Source organism: Erpetoichthys calabaricus, chromosome 9 (genome assembly GCF_900747795.2).
Source record: "Erpetoichthys calabaricus chromosome 9, fErpCal1.3, whole genome shotgun sequence".
Classification (NCBI taxonomy): Eukaryota; Metazoa; Chordata; class Cladistia; order Polypteriformes; family Polypteridae; genus Erpetoichthys; species Erpetoichthys calabaricus.
In genome coordinates this window covers 63,021,526-63,039,127 of record NC_041402.2, presented here as the reverse complement: position 1 = coordinate 63,039,127, position 17,602 = coordinate 63,021,526, and the positions used below count along the sequence as shown (strand labels likewise).

At 35.8% G+C, this 17,602-nt stretch overlaps 1 protein-coding gene across 1 annotated transcript in view; it reads right to left on the bottom strand.

Moving 5' to 3' along the window:
* Positions 1-1,162: 1,162 nt before the first annotated feature.
* LOC127529209 (uncharacterized) overlaps positions 1,163-17,602 on the bottom strand; it is a 185,818-nt gene continuing 169,378 nt past the window's right edge. The window contains exons 4-5 of the mRNA XM_051932207.1: positions 1,407-1,548; positions 1,163-1,312 (exon numbers count right to left, since the gene is read on the bottom strand). Coding sequence (XP_051788167.1) covers positions 1,163-1,312; positions 1,407-1,548 — 292 coding nt within the window. The remainder of the gene's footprint in view (positions 1,313-1,406; positions 1,549-17,602) is intronic.

Sequence of the window (17,602 nt, the reverse complement as noted above, 5' to 3'; positions counted from 1 at the left end):
CTTCTTAGCACACTGTGGTGGAATGAGCCTGTGGCTAAAAATGTTCCAACAGAGTGCCTCCTGTAGGAGATGGAGGATATTTTTTATTGATGGCATCCAGTTTTGTCACCATTCCCTTTTTACAACAACTCCCAGTGCATCCAGGGTTTGTCCTGTGATAGTGCAGGCTTTCCTGATAAGTTTATTCAGACATTGTACTTCTTTTGATCTCAAGTTGTTTCCCCAGGAGACAACCGCATAGAACACCACACTGGCTACCATGGACTGATAGAACATTTCCAGTAGCTTCCTGCACACATCATAAGACATGAGTCTCCTTAGCAAGTACAGTCTGCGCTGGCCCTTCTTAAACAGCACCAGTGTGTTGTCAGACCAGTCAAGTTTGTTGTTTATATGGATTCCTAGGTACTTGTAGCTCTGCACCATTTCCATGTCCTCCCCCTGGATGGTGACAGGTCTTAGATGCTCCATTGACATGCCTAAAGCCTACCACCAGCCCTTTTGACTGGCTAATGTTGAGTTTCACCACAAGACAAAGTCCTCCATAACTTTCCTATACTCCTCATTATCAATGCAGCCTATGTATGAGTCATCTGAAAATTTTTGTTGAAGTCAAGCGCTGATATTGTGCTGGAAATCTGTTGTGTAGAGGATAAGCAAGAAGGGAGGTGCTCCAGTATTACACACCACTATTTCTGACACACAGTCCCGCAGCCTCTAAAACTGCTGTCTGTTGGTCAGGTAACCAATGATCCAGGAGAATGTGGAGGCATTGAGATGCAAAGCCTTGAGCTTTTCCCCCATTAGTGAGATGACAGCATTTTCCACACCTGTATGTGTCTGACAGGCAAACTGCAGAGGATCCAGATGTTCTAAAACCAAGGGCCATAGCTGTTTTAGGACCTGCCTCTGAAAGGTCTTCATTACATATGAGCAACTGGTCTGAAGTCCTTATGATCATTGGAATGACCTTTCTTTGTCACAGGAACCACACAGGATGTTTTCAAGATCTGAGGAACCTTCTACAAATTCATGGGAGAACGGGTGTTTTAGGTCCCAACAGAGCAGGCTAGCATATGTTTTCAGCACCTTGGGGCTGATTCCTTCCAGCCCTGAAGCCTTGTTTATGCAGAGTTTTCCTAGAACTCTCCTCACTTCGTTGTTAATAGACCCAAAGTCCAGAGAGTGGAAAGGAGTTGGAGACCACACGTGTGATGTCATTGTGGAGGAAGGTCATGCAGGGTGTAGATGGCAGTTGGGATTCTAAAACTTCCTCAGCTAGCTCACAGAGGCCGGCAGTGTTGAGGGAGGGCTATAAAGACAAGAATGAGTCAAACCTATTAAAGAATTGGTTCAGTTCATTAACTCTGCTCTTGTTCCTTTCCTCACCATGTTTTACAGCCTACTTGCAGCCAGTGATAGTCCTCAACCCATTCCACAATATCTTCATGTTTGTTCTGTTGTAATTTGTGCTGATGTTTGTCTCTGTAGTGGAGTTCTGACTGCACCTGCTTTATTTCATCTCCAGACATGAAGGCTTTCTTCTTCCTATCCAATAGTCAAGTCTTTAGTGATCCATGGTTCACAAGCACACTGTCTTTTTAGGGACTATGTTATCCACACAAAACTTGATTTAGTCCTTGATACAGTGATACATTCTATCTATGTCCTGGCCATGTGATTCACATAGCATGTCCCAGTTGGTGTTTTCAAAGGCTTCCTTCAGAGCCTCATCAGCCTCAACTGTCCATTCAATCATGGTCCTGGTGGTGGCTGGCAGCCAGTGGACAATAAGTTTATATGCAGGTACCAAATTATGGTCTGATCAGCCGAAAGGTGGCAGAGCAACTGAGTTATATGCATCCTTAACATTGGCATACAACCAGTCCAGGGTCCTTTTTTCTCTAGTTTTCCAGTAGAACTATCAGGGGCAACCTTCAACCTGTCACCTGATGACATCATAAACATGCACATTCTGGGAAATTCTGGGATTGTTTCCTATGGCAATGGCAAACACAATAGCCTCACAATGTGCAGTGTACAATCACCAGTTGAGTGTAAATGTCTGTTTAATTTTTTTGTTTAATATGTTTGATCTAAAGTTTCACCATAAGTATTATGCTCACTGCTACAGTATATTTTATTTGTACAAAGTTAACCTTTGACGGCTGAGTTCTTCATTGAAGTATTGTTAATGTTATGTTGTTGTCTCTTTGTAAAACCTATGGACAAACCAAATTTCTCTCTTGGGGAAACAAAATTTAATTGTATTGGAATAAAAAAGGAATATGCTTCTGATAATGGGGGATCAAAACAGATTCTTTCCAGTTAAAACATGCACTTGGGGAAAATCATAAAAAATGTTTAAAAGTGCACTGAAGGCAAAAAAACACGAAACGCTTCTTTATAGAAAGAGCAAAGTACATAAAACCAAAGATTAATAACTAAGGTTGTGACAGAACAGTACAGTAAAAAGAAAAGTGTCTATGAGGATAAAAAGCAGTTAAGAAAAGATTTTAATTAAAGAGAAAAATAGCAACACATGTCAATAACATCACTTGTCTTGGGAAAAAATGTGCAAAATGCATTGCATATGTATCCCTTTTCATTAAAGACTAAAACAACGTTAGGTGTTGTATCCAACTAAAATAACAGTTATGCAGATAGGTTATCTATGAATCCCCGAAGATAGGATTTCTTTCCTTACATGTAGAACCCGTGCTGACATTTCTTTTCTTCCCTTGCATTGTAGAGTTGACTATGATTGTAGAAATTAATTTTAAAAAAATATGATTGGGAAGTTCTGTCAATATATTGTTTCCTTGATGTCATTTGTACTTAGTTTCCTAGGAACATCAGAAAAGGTTCATGCTCCAAATAGCAATTTGGAATTACAGTACATGTAGTGTTAGTGAAAAATATGTCACATGTTAATCTCAGTATCCTGCTGTGGCGCCATGCACCACTGCCCCATTGTCAAAGCTTCCCAGCAGTCCTATGGAATGTATCATCAGCTTAAAGGACAGTATCTCTGCTATGGCTACAGCATCTTAAGAGCAATGATTAATAGTTACTATAAAACTGTCATATATTTAGAATGTCCTGGAGCGGCAGAACAGCTTTTAGGCTTGGTGAACAGGATTTTGTTTTTTTGAACAAATAAGAACTGCAGGCTCTCAAAGGTTAATTTTCTCCAGGATTCTGTAAAATGGAGGTGTTCTTTTCCACCCTTTGCCTTGTGCCAAAGCTACTGTAAAAATTAATTAACTACTCTATTATATCAGTATTTACAGGATAAAAAGACAAAGGTTTAACAACTTTTAACATACTTTATTAATGAGGTGCCAAGATAAAAAATACACAAAATGTTGTGTGATTTTAACTCTTGACAACTGCAGTAGTTAAGACGTTACACATGGGTCAGGTTGCACTGGTGGATGAGCTTAGGCCATAAATGCTGAAGGCTCTGGGTATTGTTGGTATGCTATGGTTAACCATGTTCCATATACAGTAGAGTAAAAACAGTAGCCTTGGATTGGAACGTTGAAGGTGATACTGCTCATTTTCAAAATGGGGAGGAGGGTATACATCACAATAACTTCTGAATTGTACCTTTCAGCTTACTCATGTAAGAATATGGTGATATTTTGCAAAGAAAATTGTAGCCAGTAATCAAACCTCAGAAGCAGGCCAGGCAATATTCTATACTGCCCTAGGAAGGGTTGTTCAGCTTTTTATCCTTACACGCGTATTTCATGTGAGTTTCCAGTCCCTCTTATAACCCTTTGTAGCCCTGGAGAAGGCTAATGACCAAAAGTCTTGTGTTATACACAGCAAGAGTATGGTTTTAGTGAGATACTGTAGTCTACCATCCAACCCTAGTATTTATTAAGTGGAAATGTTTGCATTCTTACAGTTAAATGCAATATGCTTTTGGTTGGGCATAAGGTCCATTATGGGTGTGCATTGTCTCTCTTACTGGTTGCGATTTGCATGGATAGAAAAGATATCAATAAGCAGCTAATGCCTCTATGATGATTACTAGTTATGTTTTGCTTTTGATGTCATGTGGTTGTGATCTTTGGTTTGTACTTTTTTGATTTAAATCATAATGTGAAATGGTTAAGACAAGAATCAGATTGTACAAATATGAAGTCATTTAAGTATCTTATTCATGAAGGGATCATGAAAGTGGCCTACCAATGGTTTAAAGTGCTAGTGGTTCTACAGAGGTGCAAAACACATTCCCACTCTCACCTGTGGTCATTAATTTGTGTACTGACTTAAAGAATGAGATTCCACATAAAACAGAACAAAATTAACATTCCTACAGAGGTTTTAAAGGATTACTTTCAGGATGAATAGCCTGATAATACAAGAGGAGCACAAAGTAGAAACAATGATCATTGAGTATCAAATATGATTCAGTTCAGTTTATTTTTAAACATTAACATATGGAATGTTGTATTGGTTGTATGTTTAGATAAACTGCATTTTACACATTTTAACATGATCCATAAGCTCAAATGGAAAAAGGAAATATAAAATACTTTATGAGATCAAGAAAAACAACTGATAATACTACAGTTATCCTTTTTGGGAGGTGTACTGATCAAGGTCCTTTGGATGAAGAACCATGGACAGAATCAACCAATCTCACAGGAAAATATCTCTTTCATAGAACGGACGCAACTAAGAATTCACAAGAAGAAGAGGGAGATTGTTCCTGGGAATTTGGAAGTGTTGTTTGCTTTGTTTAGTTTTGATTTCTTTGCTTTGGAGAATAGAATAGAATAGACACAACAACAGATACTGACAGTGCCAGGATTTAAGTCCAGATCTCTATCAGATGAATGTGCCATCATGTTTCTTTCTTATTAAACAGGTACTCATTATTTGATGCAAGTGTTACCAACTAGGCAGAATTATAGATGACACAGAAATTACATTCATTCATGCATCAATAATATTTACTTTATTCAGTTAGGTGGCTGTGTCTCATACAGTGCCAGTTAAACAGGAATTAATCCAGATGGCTAAATACAGCTCACAAATTTCTGTTTTTTAAGAGAGACTAAAATTTAAATTCAGCTTCCACATTAGTGAGGGCTGGAACATAACAAAATACTAATATCAGAGTGATATTAAAGATGTAATAACATTATCTTAGATGTGTTAATCCCACAAACAAGTGAAGAACCAACTTTTTGTCATACTGCATTCACAATCTGCCTAGTAGCTATTTTTTCTGTTGATTTAATCTAATAGCTATAAATTGCGCCAAATTTGTCAGGGGTTTTCATGTTTACTTTAAAATGTGGGAAATTCACAGTTTAATTACACTGAATTCAATGTATTCATCTTTCTTTATAAGGATTCATAGCAGTTACATAATGCTTATTTAAATGCTAGCTACTGTAATAAGACGCAAAAGAGATTTAAGTGTTTTGGGGCACCTTGAAGGTTAACTCCATCTATTATAAGATCAAAAAAAGAACACACATGTCAACAACCAAATCGAGTCGTTCTGACATATTCAATGAGGCAGATTGCCCAGATTGTGGATCTTCCGGTTATGATGGATTCTGGGAGGAAGAGGCGGGTCCAAATGGTTGGACCCCAGAAGCGACGACATAAGTGGAATGGTCTCACTCAGTCTTCCTTTCTGTAGAGGGAGGAAAAGAGAAATTATTATTAGATACCGCCACCTCATGTGAGTGCCCTGAGCATGGGAAAGGCACTATATAAATAAAATGTATTATTATTATTATTATGCCTCGGTGAAGTATTGCATTCACTTAAGCCCATAAGCTGTTCCCCAAGCGCACACGTATGACACTATGTAACACAGCTTTGCCTGTGAAAGTTTCTAAAAGAGTAGGCCTCGGTTATGTTGCAATCAGTTAATCAGATGTATCAGAAGTACAACTTTTTTTATACTATTTTTGTAGTTATTTTACCAGATCTAATATTATTAGTTCTCTGGAGCTCCTTACTCTTAAACATGCTACATTCAATTGCCCTTGAGTAAAACATTCATGCAGCAAATCAATTCCAGCATTTCCTGGTGACTGATCTTGGCATTTATTGATTGTCATGGGAAAACACGATTTTACAGGAAGTTGTATTTTTTTTAAATCCAATAAATAATTATGTCAATAACAGGAATAATGTGAATTTTACATCCTGTAAAAATGGTAGCTTCAATCAGATATGAATGTTGGACTTTGTAATCTTGTACTGTTAAAAGGTTTCAGAGGGTTTAGATCAAAAGCAATAAACAAATTGAAACTGGCTTAGTGTACAACATTTTAACTCAGAGAAAGTTGGGAACTAAGAATTGGAATCAGTAAGAACTGAAATAAACTCCAAATAAACTTACAAAATGGAAATGTTTGGTAACTGCAACAAAAAGTAGAGCAAACCACAAATTTTAACCTTGTAATGGGCATTATATACGTATCATTCAATGGCAGAAAGCAAACTGAACTAAACTCAGCTTCAGATAAGGGTTTTACGTTGCTCATGCAAGAATTTCTTTTCATGTTTACTACCAGTCGTATGCTCATTGAATGCAGTATTATAGTATTTATTATTTTTTTTAATTTTGTTAATATGGCTTTGTGATTGAGTTGTGTTTTACTTTAACTTATTATGAACAATAAAGATGATTACAGGCTGCACATTTACATGGCACATGCAATGAATTGAACATTTTAAGCATTGTGCAGAAAAGAACTGAAGAAATAAAATGATGAACCACGTACAACCTGGACAGTAGAAAAGCATCTACAGTTGTTGGTGCTGGTGTGGAAGAACTTACAGAAGAACTCCGAAGTACAAAATATTCCCAACAGCAGTATTGGGTAAAGATGATTTAAAGTTGATTCATTCAAAGTTAAAATCTTGACTGTGTAATGGCATCATAATCTAAAATTAGCACTGCCTCATTATACAGTGAGTCTGAATAAATCTCAACCAAAAACAAAAGCAAACATTATTACTTTTACTCACTCAAAAGTACCACCTTGTTCTCTTTGTACCACATGAAAAACATTGTCTAAATCAGTTATAGAAAAAATCGTTCTTCATTCTGTGCTATCTTGGCTTGGCTCCATCTGTTAATTGTTTTTCTTTTTATTTCCTATTTGTTTTTTTTAAACTGAAAAAACCCTTATCACTGATCATTGATTGGTATTGTGAAATGAATGACAATATGCAGGAGAATAACAAGGTTGACTTTTTCAAAAAGAAAATGTAGTTTAATCAGTTTACATCAGATTTATTGTTACATCTGATGAACAGTAAATGAAGTGCATGCTTGACCAAGAACATCACGCCACAACTCAAATCTCAATTCGTTGACTATGTCAAATATAACACCACAAAAGGTAATGATAAGCATAACATTTGAGTTTCCTTTTGAATACATTAAATTTCTCAAGTGCAACTTCCTAAAAGCGTAAACAGGAACAGGAACGGGGTGGGGGGGTGATGGGAGGGTGGTGTTAGGGGTTTATGTATAGAAAGAAGGAAAGGAAGATTGCTCCTTAAGGGTTTGGCAATGCTGGAAACACTTCATACGTTGGTTTTAGCAACACATTTCTCAGAAAAGTCTTCAGATTAAAATAAACAGGGGAGAAATGTCTTTTGTGAAATCCATGATAAGACAAAAAGACAGACGCTATTAATGTATTCCAGTGAGACTTCATTATCCAAAGTGTCTGAGATAAAAACAAATGTAGCAGTTTTTACCTTTGATGACATGCCATGTTTGTCAGTGCTTGTATTTACACTTTGTAAGTGTTGATGAAATCGTCTGGAGCAGCAAATTGGCGGATGGAAATTGTAGTCCTCACATCACCATTTGCCACAAGCTTATAGATAAAATGGGGGAATGTATGATAAATACATTTTTTACTGGATCGGTTGCACAAAATGTACAGTACTCACAACCACAGAGCCTGGCAATAGTGCATACTTGCTAAACGCATCCTAAACACATCTTCTCTGAGCTTCACTGAACTTTCCTCCTCTCTGTTCACTTCTGCAGACAGCCTTTACTTACATAAAGCAGCATGCCCCATTTCTCTGTGTGATCGCTGTTGACACTGTGGTGACACAGGGCATTTAAATGTCCCACTGGCTGGAGTATTATTAATAACAAATAACAACAAATGAAAATACACATCAGGCTAATTTTCATTTTTCTACAAATTCATCAAATTTCAGTCATATTCGTCAGCTGAAATTTTGAGGTATTTAGTTTTTCTATTGTGTCTATCACCCTTTAATATGAAAATATCAAAATGTTCTTTCTTAGCAGATACCTGCTGCTCTAGATGTATCCTGCTGAATTTCAGCTTCTTAGCTAAATGGAAAATGATGTTATTCTTATTGAATGAGTGAGTGAATCATGAAGTCTATCATTCAGCTTTGTATTATATATATTCCCACATACGTGCGATTGGAAAATAATCTAAGGACTCATTTCACTGTAATTCCACTCTTGACAGAGGGTTGGTGCTGTCGCCTAACGTCTCTCCTCTTTTTTCATCTGCAGATCAGCTGATCAACAGAAGACAAATCATGACATCACTTCCAGTATCTGATCACCTGGACCCGACTCTTCCTCTCCACTGACCTCTTGACTGGCTCCACCACCATTTATAATCAGTCTATTACTAGACTTGCATCTGGAAAGACATTTCTGCTAACAAATTTTAGTTAATTTTTTGTCAATTATATGGAATTTGCCTAAGGGTGCCCCAAATCTTTATGTTCTCTCTGTCTTTTTGTTAATACATATATGAAGTTGTCATGCACAAGCACATGGGGACCAACTTAAGGACCCGACAAGTCGTGCCAGGGGACAACGGCAGCATACTAACCTCTTTCTTCTTATTTCCTCAGAAAAAACGAGGCACTGCCACTGTAATGCTGCCCAGACAACTGAAAGAGCCACAGCACTTCCAGGTTCCTTCCCTCTGGTCCCTGTTTAATGATGTCAGCCACCCATCCACCACCACAGTTTTCCCAGCATCCCACTGTTTCATTTCTGGTCCAACCCTATAAACTGCCCATCTACCTATCCTTCTGTGTCTTTTGAGATTTGGAAAAACAATTGATGATTTTGAGTTACAGTATACGGGGGTAAAAACCCCAATCCTTTATGCGTATTTGTGTTTATTACAGAAGTACTGTATATATAGCAATTAATATTTATCTAAAGGTTTGCACACAGGCATTGAGCATCACTTCATCGTCAGTGTTTGCAAATAATTACTCTCACAGTTAAATTTAATGGCATATCTAATTTATCCCATTGTAAGTCAGGATATATTTCAAAAGACTGCTGCCCTGCCTGGGTAATTGTTGGTCTTGTGCCCATTACTGCTAGAATAAGTACTCACTTATTGACCAAGCAAGATCAGAAATCAGTAACAATGTGCAAAAACAAAAGTAAGCTCTTGTAACTATGCTCTTTTAAATACCAAGGAAAAACTGCAAAATTGTGAACAAGTTTTTCCAACGGAAATGTCAATTGTATGGAATTTGGTTTGGTGCAGCATAAACAAATAAAACATCAATAAATAGTACAACATCAGCACAACAATAACATTAATCACAATTTTACAGTCCACAAGCAACCACTTTAACAAAAACTCGCAAATTACTATGAATGGAGTTAAATTCATGGATAAAGATTTTACTGAAATGTAGTAGATCTGGTCTTGAATAACCAGAGCAGTTTACGGGATGAAGGGGTTTGCAGAGTTTTATAGGCCACTAAATATTTTAGTAGTCTTATGCTGCAGTTTGTAAAAGGAGAGCAAATCTAAAGTGTGGAGTTGAAAACCAATGATTTTGGAAGCAGTGCACAAAATTCTCCCAAATAGCATCCTATCCTCAGCAGAGAAATCACTATGGCAGACTGTGGAAATAGTTACAAAACTTTCAGTAATGGAAATGAAAAAATGGTAATTTCTTGTTCTGATACTATAGTCTTCTTTAACTATATCAATAACAACAGCCACTGGTAAGCTTTCTTGACCAAAGACCAAGAGTTGGAAGTGGTGGGTCAGGGGAACATGAACTTCTCCAGCATCTCTACAAAATGCTCATCAGTGTATAAAGGTGATAAAAATATTTCGGTTCAGTTGAAGTCTGCCATCAGTTCTCATGAAAGTAATCAGCATACTTGACCATTCAGCATGTGAAAGGAGTAGTTTGTACACAACAAATAAAAGAGTAGTAATAAAACACAACCATGTGGTCAGGGTGAAAGGCTTAAACAATTTTGTATGATTATGAAATTCTTTTCTCAAAGCATGTGGAATAGAATAAGTTTCACAAACAGTCATTGATCACATGGAAGAACTTAATTTTTTCCATCTTTTTTCCTGTGATTTTGTCTATTCAGATTGGTCAATATGACTATGTCGCCTATTCATACTGCGGGTCAAAGTATAGAAATTCTCTTTTTATATGAATGTTTGAGAAATGAATCCCAAGGTGTACAGTGATTCATTAAACAAGCAGAGGCAAAATGGGCCAATATATATATTTTTTTTTACCAGGAAAGGATTTTTATTTTTTGAAGTCTTAATGAGGCCAGACATAAAGCAGAACTCTCTATTTATTCATTCTGTATTCAGTATTGTAAGATATTCTTTTAAATAGTGTAGTGTTGTTTTGACAACTATTCTAGGTTCTCCTACCAGGCCACACTCTATTAATACAGATATTGTTTCCGAAAACCATTTCATCTATCAAAGATATCACACCTTGCTTCCTTGACTAAAAATATATTCGAGAAGAGCAAAAACAATAAATTAAACAGAGAAAACAAGGTTTGATGTTCTCTTTTCAAATGATCTTTGAGGAGACTCTTTCATTACAAAATAAGACCTTCAATAGTTACTCTTCCTGATAACTAATAGCCTTGTGTATAATGACATCAAGTAAAGTAGGAAAATCAAGAAAACATATCTATTGCTTTTTAATTCATGTAAGAAGAGAGACCCTGGGTTATCAAATGTTAGAGGTTTCCAGTTCACTGTTTTTATCTGAGGCTGATTCATACACAGAGATTTTCTTCAAAAACAAATCTTGCTTATTTTGAAAGATTTTGCTGAAACAGGAATGAACTAGTAAACATATGTATATTGTACTGGCCTTGATCCTTGCCAGTATAAAGATTATTCATGTCGTTTATATGTGCACAGCAAAATATGCTGCATTGTAAGAAGTCAAACAGGAATTCAGATGTGAGTTCTGTAATAGTGCATTTATGTTTAAGGATAAAAAATGAACATAAGCATTTCACATTCATGCTTTGTATAATATAATATAATATAATATAATATAATATAATATAATATAATATAATATAATATAATATAATATAATATAATATAATATAATATAATATATGAAAGAAAATATTATGACCTTTATAGATTGTTTTAGGATTCTAAATATATAGAATACTTTAAACTGAATAGAAGATTTCTGTTTCACATTATAGCTTACTTGCAGAAACACTGTGGCGCGACCTCTGAAGCAGTTCATAATGTTTACGGTGATTGGAATATAAAGAGCTAGGCAAATTATCATTATGTAATGCATTTAAATCATCATTTGCCAAATGAAATAATTACAACTGACTTTACCATCCATTTAAATGTATTGGTAAATGGGAAGCACCAAAACTGTTGCTTTACAGAGCATGCAACTCTTTTTAACAAGAAAATGCAATCAAAAATTTAATTCTTTTGCACTCCTACTGCACACAATGAAATTAGAAAAAAAAAACATATTTGATATTTGAATTCAATTTTACCATTCTAAATATTCAACTTTCACTTTTGTATTAAGTTGAGTAGGTGTTAAAAAAATCTGTTAAGGTGAACATCTGAATATGAAATTATTTAAATAACAATATAAAAAAATGCATCAGATAGCAAAGATTGCTTTTATCATTTTTTAAATCAGAAATACAAGTACAAGAACAAATGAATCTGTGATACCTTGGAAAATGTTTTATTATTTTAATTATGACAGTTGTGCAAGGCCCTATAATAATGATTCAAAAATTCACAAAATAGACTATTAGTTTTGGTCACTGATTAGCATTTAGAAGAACAACTCAGGAAAATCTGATGCTGATTGTTGGTGGGAGGATTTTGGGGAAAATCAGCGAATGTCTATCAAAATGCTTGTCAATCTTTTGTAACAGGTTCTCAAAGTAACTCCTTATTGATACTGTTTATGCAGCAGTCAAACAGATGCCTGCACTGTAAGACAAGATTTTCAATGCAGTTCAAAAGTGAAAGAAGCTGTAGGATTCTGAGTATTAGTCAAAATAAGGGGGCTATCGGAATGATGTGAGTTATATTATTTGTGAATAGTGTCTAAAACAAAATAATAGGCGTATGGGGTATACCTGACTCACACATATATTGCCAAAATGTCACTGAGCAAGAGACAATCTTAGTGAAAGAGAAAATAAGTACACTGCCCAGATGACCATATTGCTCTAGAAGGCAAGTGCCTGAGTGCTGTGACTAAGCCTGAGTTGTACTGTGAAAAAATAACTGGGAATCCTTCCCAGGAGAGCCTATTAAAGTGCCATAGCTGGAAAATAGAGTGTCTACCATATGGATCTATCTTAAACAAACTATGCAAAATAGATTTGGGGAGTTTTTAATTCATTCACTTGTATTGCATATGTCATAAGGTGAATAAGCCAGCCTGTGGATGGATCTACAGCTTACAACATACAAAACATTCTGATGACAGTAGGTCATTCCACCCAGCATAGCTTGTCAATCTCTATTTAGTCAACTTCCAATCTGATTGTCCCTAGAGTATCTACTACACTGCTTTTAACTTATTCCATTGTGTCTATTTTTTCTCAATTTAAATGAATGCTTTTAAACTCTAAGGGGAACTTTAACCTTAACCACTTAAATCTGCATCCCTGTTTTCCTGTTGAAGAACTCATTTTAAAGTTATAGCCAGAATCCACACTATTCATTTCCCTCATGAAATTAACTGAATGAAAAATAATTCCTTTAATGTTCCCTCTTATACATAGTTTCCTCTTCTCTGAATGTTCTCTAGCTCTGTTATATGTTTTGTGGAAGACCAAGACTAAATCTGTGCATGGTATTATAAATAATGTTTGAAAAGTTTATCGTACAGCTTATGCTAAGATAATAAGCTATGCCATGCTAAGATTCCCTTGCCGACTCGTACTCCACACAATGTGTCATGTTACCCAAAACTGAATTATCTTTTGTGTTAGTTTCTGTACTGTTTGTTTTTTACTGGACTGACACAGGGAAAAAAAAACTGTGAAATCCAGTGGTGGGATTGTGACATTTAGGTTGAAACTAAAGAGCCACGGGAGACTACACCCAAATGTAGTCTCGTGGGGCCAGACGTGATTCTCAAATGAGAATACAAGTCGGGGAACAACCCGTTAAAAAGTGTGTATTGAACAGCAGCAAAATCTTGTGCTGCACAGGCTACATCCATAGGGCTTCTTCCTAAAGCACCCACCCTGAATTTCTCCTGTTTGTGCATTTTAAACCATCTCTGAGGTTTCAGGGATGGGAACAAAAGATACCGAACAAAAGATGATGAGAAAAAAGAAAAAGCTGGAGTCTCTGTCTGCATCACTATATGATATATCAACAGCAACAGAGTTTAGATGAGAATTGTGGTCTATGGATATACAATGTGTTAAAACACTGCAGCTATTTTGTTGTGACACGTTTGCATTTCCAGTTACACAGGAATGTTAAATTTGTTTAGCTATTCGTTTAGATGTGCAGTCTGAAAGTGATTGTTGTACAGCCTCATCTTTGAATCTAATGGTGTTGTTAGGCAGAGTTGTTGATTTGGATGTTTTGAGTATTGGAATCTGCATCTCCTGTGGTTTTTCATCATCAGCTCTCTTAACACCAGTCCTTTTGACGGAGAGCGACACACAGTTTACTTCAAATGCATATTTTGCAGTTCGTGTTTTCATGAATATTGGTGCCAGTTCTTTCATGCTTACATCGTCTCCTAAACTATTGTAGTAACTCAGAACAACAGTGAGCGCACACAGCACCTGCAACAAATATTGTTCAAGTTTACTATTCATCCATTGATGACATTGAATTCCAATTTATACTCTGATGCTAGAGAAAGCTTTTTGCCCTTTCATCAGGTTATGGTAATTTATAAAATGTACAACCTGCTCTGTGCACATGTGACAGAAATGTATATGTTTAAAAAAAATTTTTTGGGAGATATTTCGATTGTAGCGAGTTCATTGTAAGCAGAAGTTTGCTTAATTAGATTACCTCTGATTTTGGCAGTTCAAAAGTGTTGCCCTTATTTGAGTGCTGCCTCCATGAGGCATTGAATTGGTTTTAAGCAAACATTTAAGCAAAATTCATTCAGCAAGACTAACCCAAGTGAAGAACAATAAACAGTGAAGTAACAATGAATACTCACTATTGAAATCTGGTATTATAAAATAACCAGATTTTTAGTTAATTAAGTGCTATTTTCATCCATCAGTTTCTAATAGATGCATGAACATTGAGAAATTATCACAAAACATTTTTCAAAAGCTGTTGTATTTAGTCCCCATTTGTAGTGTCTCAATATCCAACACAGTCTGTTTGAACTGGAGGAAGGAGTGTTTATGATGACTCAAAGTATCACTTTTGGTGTGGTCGGCGTAGTTTATCTGATCACTCACAAAATAAAACTATTTTTAAGCAATGAGTTAAGTTGCAGGACAGTGTTCAAAAGTCCTTGTGTTGAAAACTAAGGGAGTAGGACAATTCAGATGAGGAGCAGTGCCCCATTTTGCAACCCATGTCATGGGGCCCGGGTTTCTGACAGTGATTAGACCATTTTCAGTTCCAAGTCTTTCTCAGCTCAGGCTGGCAGTTCGGTGACAAAGAAGAAGTTTGGAAGCATTTTTCTCAAATAACAGGAAGGGTTTGAGAAGTACTATTTATGAAGTGAAAGTAAGAGGCTGTGTGAGAAGAAGCATACATGGTTGTAGATAACCATCCATCCATCCATCCAACAGTCTAGGAATATAAATCTACTGTACAATACACAGCAGGTCCAAAATTAGCATGTTAACCATAGCATCTACTTCCATAGTTCATTTGTGTAGTTGAAGATTTACTGAGTAATATCTGCTGCAAATACAGGGTATTTACAGTAAACAAAGAAGACTTTGTTTAAGCGTCCATAATCCAATTATAGGATCTCAAAGGTTCCCAAGTTATTCTGGAGCACGAACCAGCAATGGATGGGGTATTTTTTATATGGTAAAAATGATTTAATGACCAAAAAGTACAATACAGTAAATACATTTTGCAGTAAAAAGAATTAAAAATAACAACAAAAATATTGTTTTTGACAAAGAATAATTATCATCAGGACAACTGACATAATTAACAGCAAGTGTATATTTGTATAGTAACTGTGTTGATAAAAATGATTCATGCAGAATTCCATTTTTTTTAGGTTAAGAGTAAACATGAATTTTTCACAGATGTTTTTGAACTGGAACTAATAAGCACTGTCTTATGGGATATGCCATTTAACTCTAAGTGGAGACAGCAGAAGCAGAAGGTTTTCACTGCGGCATTATAAACTGTACCTATAGTTTCATCAAAGCTTTCCAACCAGGTACGGAGACATATTAGCACAAACAAGATTATGCTGAAATTAAAAATGATCAATAACATTTTGCTTTATTGACAAAAAGTATCATTATACATTACCACATGTCACACATTGCAGAAGAGTAGACAGTGTATATCTCTTGATGACATTATCTTTATTATTTATGTTTCTTCTTTGGGCTCTAAACATCTTTCTGCTTTCTGAGGATTTTCAAACATGAGACATAAATAGGTAAGGTATTTTTAAAATACAAAACACAACCAGCTAGTGTTACAAGCATTTTCTTTGTCATCGTTTTACATCACTGTAATATTATCTTCCACATGTCAATTTTCAATACTTTTTAATTGTTTTAGGGATTGTGGCATTCTTTCCTGCCAACAATAGGACAAAGCAATATTCAAACTTAGATGGAATGCCTCTTAATTGAAAAACAGTTATTAACACACAACACCATACCAGGGCAATGTACGCACAATACCTGACTTACACTCATGTTCTTAAACTGTGGAATTAAAGAGATGCCAATATGGCAATATTATGCAAACCAAAGACAGAAGATAAACCAGCAACAGACTGAGACTGAAGCTACGAGGAGACACACTAAGTGCTGTGCCACTCTGGTGCCTGCTTCACATTTAGCCAGTGGCGTAGCGTAGTGGGGGTGGCAGGGGTGGCAGGGGTGGCCCGCCCTGGGCGGCACTTTTAGGGAGCGGCAAAATTTCACAATAAATAATAATAATATCTTGTAAAAATTTGAACCATACCTAAATAAGGGGGCGGTGGAATTTTCCTCCGCCCCAGGCGGCAGACACCCACGCTACACCACTGCATTTAGCTACAGTAACTGTCACGTTTTTGTATTCTTTTCCTATGGATGCATGGCTACACCTTATATAGCAGTCATTAAAGACACTTCTTTGTTTTGAACAATGTAATGTAATTTTAATAATAAAAACTTCAACAAAAAAGGCAGACAACAGTTATGTATTAACTAGTAAGCACTTAAATCAGTGTTATCATATATTATAGGGTTATGTTCCTTTATGAAAGTGGCTGGGGAAAATTTTGCCAAAAATTGGTAAAATATTAAAACTAAAGAGTACAGACATAAATTAAAATCTAAAGAGAAGTAAGCACTTTACAAATGAAAATGTATCTTATCATACAAAGCAAAACAGTAATAAAGCATTGAAATTAATAGTGCATTGTGTCCCATATATCAGTCATTAATAAGCAGTGTCTTACATAATAGTAAATATCAGCAACCAATATGCATGAAACAATTAATAAAAATGCTTATGCTAGCTGCTTCATGCTTGATAGGACTGAAATGATCTATTTGCTGGCACTATGGATTCACAGTAAAATAAAAAAATGAATAAAAAAGTAGCAGAGCTGCATAAAAACACAGAATGTAAGAGCACTCTAATTTGGACAATCCTTCTCGTGTAATAAACTTCACAGGCATTCTTTTAGTTTAAAGGATGACTCTGAAAAGACAGATAAAATAAGCAGGTGATGTGCAACTGTTAATTTATATTAGTCCTGCTTTCTGCTTAATCCTGCAAATTCAGTAATGGAGAGAGTCGCTTTTAGAACAGATGGGCAGATTTTAGGGCTTTATGTCATTTCATTTGGATATTTTCTTGATGTCATCTGTCACTTCTCCTTGTCTGTAGTACTCTATTTTTATTATTCATAATAAATTATATTTTTTTTATTTTTTGCCCCAAATGTTTATTATTTTTTTCCTTTTTGAGCATGTCAGACTGCAACTATTGCATTTGAAAATAGCATATGCCATCTGGGTGTGCATGTTTTTATGCTTTACAGAAGCCAATGCCATCATCTTTGACTTGATTTTAACACCTAGCAGACAGAACTATTA